The sequence below is a fragment of the Triticum urartu genome, chromosome 5, assembly GCF_003073215.2.
Source record: "Triticum urartu cultivar G1812 chromosome 5, Tu2.1, whole genome shotgun sequence".
NCBI classification, from domain to species: domain Eukaryota; kingdom Viridiplantae; phylum Streptophyta; class Magnoliopsida; order Poales; family Poaceae; genus Triticum; species Triticum urartu.
The window spans coordinates 579,406,060-579,412,811 of NC_053026.1; the positions used below are offsets into that span (position 1 = coordinate 579,406,060).

Below are 6,752 nucleotides of genomic sequence, written 5' to 3' on the forward strand. Positions count from 1 at the left end.
TTTCAGTCACCTAGAAGTGTAAAAACAATAAAAAGAAACAAACCTTTCGAGCGTCAGTATGTCTTTCCAACTTCATGGTGTCCTTATCGCACACCTTGTTCTCTTGAAAAATTTCCAATGCATGGGACAAGCTGCACAATTGAAGAGTCATAAACCAAGGCAGAGATGATGAAGCCAACAGACAACTATACCAAAATGCAATTACCTTTTAGCAGATAGAATTAGTTTTCCATTCCGGTACTCTGGGTCTTTATGATTCATCAAGTGGTAAGAAACTGCAGATACCACAATCTCCTCAATATACTTACTGAGGCCCATTGTATCGGATAGACATATTGAGCCTAAATCAAGACACTCGAGATCATTCTCTGCAAGGACTTCCGTGATATGGTTCCGATTATCTTGAAACTGAATAATCTTCATATCTTCTTCTAACTGGGAGTTCCAGCTTACAAGGCAATTCTCATTTTCGGGCGGCTTGATGTCTATGTTATATGGGAATAAAGCAGATAGCCTGTCATCCAGCTCATCATCATCAAAGTCCATATCCACAATCCTTGAACCGAGAAGCAGCACTGGCCCTTCAAGCTTGGCCAGTAGTTTCTCAAATAAAAGAAACATTTTGGGGGACTTCTGAAGAAACTTCTCGACATCTCTTATGTAGAGGACAATTGGGCTCTTCTTAGATACTTTATGCAGAACCTTGTATAACGCTTGCACCAGCATTTTCTCATCAAAAGTCCAGCTACTAGAACGTCTGAGAGGAGCTGCAGTGTTTGTTGCAAAAAAAAAATGCATAGTGTGAAGCAGCAGCGCAACAAGAAATAGTGAAGTTAATGTCTACAGCACGAGAAACAGTGGAACAAACATGGCAAAATGATACAGCTCATATTTTCTTCTCTGTTCATTTTGATTCCAACTTTGTGCATGAGATAAGTGTTATCTGAAGGGAACTAGACATGCAAGCATGTGTGTCCATACCTTCCAAGTAAAACTGTTGAGTGTGTAGGATAACGTGAACACTGAGGTACATCGACAGAAAGAACATAAACAAACTACTTCTCGTCGATTTGTGCATCACTTCCATTGTGGCAATAGTTGCATTTAGATCTAATTCACTACCTTGCAAGTCGGAAATTAATAACAGATCACCATTTGACATGCAAGTAAACAGCATAATGAGGAAATGCTCAAATACACACAAGGCATACATACATGAAAACTAATAGTTTCCTCAGGGTCACGAAATTTATTTTGTGCCACTGCAAGTCTTTCAAAAGGACATGCTATGACCTGAATTGCTTGGAGGGCCTTGCGATGCCAGGCTACTCATATCTGATGAAGTAGATGCATTTCTTCTGAGCCTGGGCATGCTGTTTGTACTTTCAGAGCTCCTGTAAATTTTATAAGGAAATAAGTAAATGCTTTTTGTTTCTGTAATGGGTCCACTATAGTGAAATTTTCTCACACCTTAATTTCATGTCGGTCATACTGCTTTGTCTACGCATACCTCCTGCAACATAAAATGAAAGTACATCAATGAATATACAGATACAAATTCTGCAAGTAGATACACACAATGGGAATCATGTTCCACAGTGCATGCATGCAACTGAATTTAGTTATGCCCAAGAGCGAGTATTGATATTCCTTCACAGCATTCAGTCTAAATGAAGGCCAAGTTAGGTAAAGTCAGTATAGTGGTCAATGCTTTATTCGCAGGAACTGCACTGGGTGGGAAACTTCATTTATGTTTTTTAAGATAAAACATGAAGTTCATTTATTTTTCAAGTAAATTCAGGAACTTAATTTATTCTATCAGTTCCACAGATCTTCTGATTGTCTAGTACTCTGTTGTTTGAGTACTTGTTTTATTAATCAAATGAATTCAAATGCACACGACATACATAGTGTCAATATATGAGAAAAAGGCATACACCCTCTTTTTCTTCTATGAGTAAGAATGGACTCATGATTTGAGGCTTCTAGTGTGTGTGAATCACTAAATCAGTGTAATATTGATATGAAAATACATGTTCCATCCAGTTTGCATAAATAGGATTGTACATGGATGTTCTCACCAACTGCTAATCACTGACCTGAGTTGAACATATTTAGATAAAAACTGAAGTAGGTTACTACCACTACAGAAGACCGAATACAAACTAAATGCTGAAGCATCACCTCTGGATTGCTCCTTCTGTGGAGTCATCGTAAAAGACTGGAGTAATCCAGACATCTTTTCAAGAGTCGTCTCGGAGATGGATCTTGTAACAGACTGATGAGAAGAAAAATACTCTCCAGTTAGCAGTTCTTAGATAAAATTTACCAATATTTTCCGTCGACAAACCAAAAAGAATCAGTGTATGATGCAGAACAAATTGTGCCGACGTATCGAAAATAAGCTCCTGGGCGCACCAAACATTCAGAAATAGAAAGATTGGAAACAGTATGCAACTATGGCAAATTTTGAAGATCAAAAGCAGAACCAGTGGTATGCTAAGGTCTTACCTGTTCGCTGCTACCGGTGCCGTATTTGCCGTGAAGCTGCAAGGAACACCACTGCATTACAACATATCCAGAGATGCGCAAGGACTTAAATGCTCCGGTGAAACTCACCTTTATGAGAAAATCTGTAGGATCCAGCAGGAGGATTTTGGCTTCGAAATAGTGCGCGAGCGCCTTGGCGAGCATCTGCTGGTAAAGCTCTTCAAGAGAGGAACTTGGCCTTAGATTACTCGGTCCGAAGCAGCGGGAGTATGGTCAAGCAAAGTCCTTGAGCTGCTGTGATGAAGATGGTTTTTACCTGCAGGGCCTGACAGCAGAATCGCGCGGCTAGCAGGGGCGAGATTCCTGGTGTATTTGGAGATCTCTGCTTGCTTCAGGTGGACGTACGCGGCGCTCGTCAGCACGACGCGTGTTTGCTCACTGCAAAGGGGCGATTGAGGGGGTAAAAAGCAGAATTGTACACGCGAAAACAGAGCTTAGGGCGCGTAATCTATCAGTGAGCTAGTGTCATGCATGGTTGGCTGATCCAAGCAGATTTTGCTCATAAAACTGACAACATAGAGAGACTCTTCATGAGCTTTTGAACCCTCTGGGTTTCTCCTGCCTGTGATCCGAGTACCACCTTTCATGGACATTTCAGAAAGGAAAAAAGACATTTCACTTCTTTCAGAAACGCAAAGCTCCATAAGGCCGAAAAATTACACAAAAACACCGGGTTTTTCTTCTTCTTTTACATGCAAACTATGCAGTTCATATGTAACCACCTTTCATGGAAGTATTCACCAACTGGGTTTCTCCTGCCTGTGATCTGAGTTCTGACAGCATAGCGATTCTGTCACCACCTTTCATGGACATTTCAGAAAGGAAAAAAGACATTTCACTTCTTTCAGTGACGCAAAGCTCCATGAGGCCGAATATTACACAAAAACTCCGGTTTTTTATTCTTCTTTTACATGCAAAATATGCAGTTCATATGTACATCTAATTCATGCACATCACACAGAGATGAGGGGACTTTCCCCACCAGAAGATCAGCCCAAAACATCTAGGACGATGGAAGGTGACGGGACAGCTTCTACAGTTCCATGCCTACGTGCCGAGAGAAAGAGAGATGGACTTTTTTGCGCCGGAAGGAGAACGTTACCTGAGGTAGTATGGGAACTCGTCGAAGGTGACCTTGCTGTCCCTGCCGTCGACGACGAGGCGGCGGAGCTCGTGCTCCACCCGCTCCAGCGTCACCCCGGCCCGCGCCGGGCCTCCAGACCCTCCGCCCGACCACGGCGCGGATGCCAGCCCCAGCCCCACGCCGACGCCTATCCCGATCCCCACCGCCGACATCACCATGTGCTTCCCCTCCATGCCGGCCGGCCGGCTGAGCCTGAACTCCCTCCGACGGCGATGCGAACCAACGTTGAGCTAGCTAGCTTCTCCTCCTCCGCGGACCGCGCGCGGTGTCTGCACGAGAGTGGCTAAAAGAGATTGGAGAGATCAACGGGGGACGGACGACGACGACGACAGCATCTGGCTAATAATGGATGGTTTTGGCGAGATGGAGGGGAGGGGGAGCGGGAGGGGGTGGCGCAAGTGTCGGGCCTCTCACTCTTTCTGTTCGTTGCGCTCTCTCTCTCTCTGTGTGCAGCGCTGTGCAGGTTTCTCGTATGTTCTTGGCTGCTTAGCCGCGGGAGGGGCAATGGGGGCTGGGCACGCGGGCGCGTACGTGTGCAGCGTGCTGGAGTATATGAAAGGAGGCGATGAGGATGAGCATGGGCGCGTGTGCATCATCGCGCTATTGTTGGAGAGGTGGCAATGGCATGCAGCATGGGGCATGGCACTATTGGATACAGGGACTCTGGCTTCCGCTGAATTATGGCGCAGGTCTCAACAGGCACTCAAACTACAACGTGATTTCTTTTCAGAAGCCTTTCGTGTTTTTTAGGGACAGAAGCCTTTCGTGTTAGAGATATATTTAGGTTACATATATTTGGTAGTCTATAATTTGTAATATGTGTCCTACCTTGTCTCTAGGAGAGGCGTCTTGTTCTTCAAATCTTGTATTTAATATATACTCATCTTGAAGGCTCAATAACACATCCATCATATTCGGCAACAATCCCTCTCTCTCCCTTCTAACATGGTATCAGCCTAACCGATCCAACCCTAGCCATGACCCGCTGCTTCCGTTTCGGTTTTTTTTTCGCTCTCTCGCCGGTCGTTTAAATCGGTGTTTTCTTTTTGGTTTTCCGATCTATTCTTGATCGGTTTGCGTCGCCCACCGCCACCTCGACCCCCACACCTCTACTTCGACATCGGTGTCGACTATACCGGGTGCTTCATCATCAACCGCGCGGCACAGCTGGACGGGCCGCCCAAGGGACGCCTTCGTGCGTCATTGCCAGCCGCTCGCCCACGCGGTCTCCATCGTCGGTCCGTCTTCGGTGTCATCGTCCGGGACATCACTGACAATGTCGCCATCGACTCTGATCTGCGCATCGTCCCCGCCATGGCAAATACAGTGTCGCCGTCGGTCTGATCAACCGATCACGCGCCTATCTTCGCCAAGCACATCCCTGAGCACGCGCCTACCGCCGATCGAGCCACATGTTGCTGTCGCATTGTCCTCGGACGCTGCGTCACGCAAGACCGAGTCTATTCCCTATCGGGACTGCCCCGACGCGCGCGTGGCCGAGACTACATTCCTGGTTGAGGTTGTCGAGCCTCGTTAAAAGAAGATGCGCCTTCTCGGGCTATATATCGTGGTTGCTAAGAGAAAATAGGATCCCCGCCGCCGTCCCGAGTTGAGTGTGGTAGGCGCAGATCACATGACGCCAAAGGCCGCTTCTACTTGCGTCGCGCGCGTCTCTTGGAGTAAACGCGAGTTATGTCACATCGAGCGCATGCGTGTCCATCAGGAGTGCACATGCATCAGGAAATTTATTGTCAGGATCCGTACGAGACTCCAGATTCGATCACTGCTGCAAGAAATTATCTGCCCCCTCTAGGCCACCACAAATGAGAGTTTCTCAGTTGAGTAGGGTGTACTATGGCGCGGCTCAAGCGCCAATCTACAAAAATCACAAGTGACTGATGCCGCCGTCTAAAATTTTCGTACGCATTTCATAAAAACTGAACCTCATCTTAAGCCATACTTCAGTGGTTTGTTACTGCGCTGCTACGAAATTCTTGTTTCTAATGTGTCTATTGGTTTGTCGAGAAAACTTACCCCTATCCAAACCGAATGAACCGGAAACCCAGCATGGTTTCTGACAAGAAGAAAGAGCATACGTCGCTTCTCAGGACCTGCAATGCGTGCGCGTCGCCATTCGAAGGCTGTCCCCTGAAATTTCCCGTGACTCACACAAGTAAGTGACTGCAGTTGCAGTCCGACTGTCACAGCCGCACGCTCACAAGGATTCATCAGCTTCCATCCGCTCTCGGCTTGTAGCGCTGCGCCGTAATGTGTCCCCCTGCCTCTCAGGCGCGGCCGCCGTCCGATCACAACAAAGCCGAGTTCTATACCCATCGCGTCGCTGCCCGTACATTTTCCGGACCGTGCCTAGCGCCGCCGCTGAGCGTCGTCCCTTCGGCCGTACAACCAGCTTTAGCTTCGTGCCGAGCCGAGCTCCAGTCTGCATCCGCGCGTCGGACTCATCTACGAGAGTTGGCAAATCTAGCACGCCGCTCTTGCTCGTCTTCGTCAGAAGAAGCTAGCGCCGCGTCTGTCTCCGCGGTATCGTCAAGCAGACCGAGCGCGATGGTGAGTGCCACCTCGCCCAACTCGAGGAGCGCGGCGTCCACGCTCGTCGTCGGCTACGCGCTGGCCATCTCCGGCGCGCACGCACGGACTGGCTCGCGCCCACCTCTCTCCATACTCCTTTTCCGCTGCGGCGCCCCCGCGTAGCTCTGTTCCGGCAGGGCGCCGCGCCCTCAGTCTGGTGTCCTTCCGGCACTGCGCGTTCGCCGGGTGGCTGGGGACGAGCACAAATCACGCCACCGCTAGCCACCCCCACGTAGTGGGGGAGCAGGCACAGCGACCCGCGCGACAAGTATATCTATACGTAGCGGAGCGTGCGAAATTGTTAAGCGCCTGTTGGCAGCTTCTTCCGCGCCCTGAAACAAGAGCACAGCAAACGCTGCAAAATCGCGACCTCCTTCTGTTCTCTCACCTTTGTGATGAGCTCTATCAAGAAAATTGAACGAAAAACGTGACCAGTTGGGTCACCGAGGTGAGGTATGAGGGGTACGCT

At 48.3% G+C, this 6,752-nt stretch overlaps 1 protein-coding gene across 1 annotated transcript; it reads right to left on the reverse strand.

The window, feature by feature from the left end:
- Window positions 1-10: 10 nt before the first annotated feature.
- On the reverse strand, window positions 11-4,226 carry LOC125507441. Its single transcript, XM_048672019.1, has 9 exons — window positions 3,653-4,226; window positions 2,807-2,928; window positions 2,620-2,708; window positions 2,512-2,547; window positions 2,185-2,278; window positions 1,471-1,513; window positions 1,294-1,394; window positions 206-767; window positions 11-131 (listed from the first exon to the last, which is right to left on the reverse strand). The coding sequence occupies exons 1-9, from the start codon at window positions 3,865-3,867 to the stop codon at window positions 11-13; spliced, it is 1,383 nt and encodes a 460-aa protein (XP_048527976.1). The 5' UTR covers window positions 3,868-4,226.
- Between the last annotated feature and the right edge of the window lie 2,526 nt (window positions 4,227-6,752).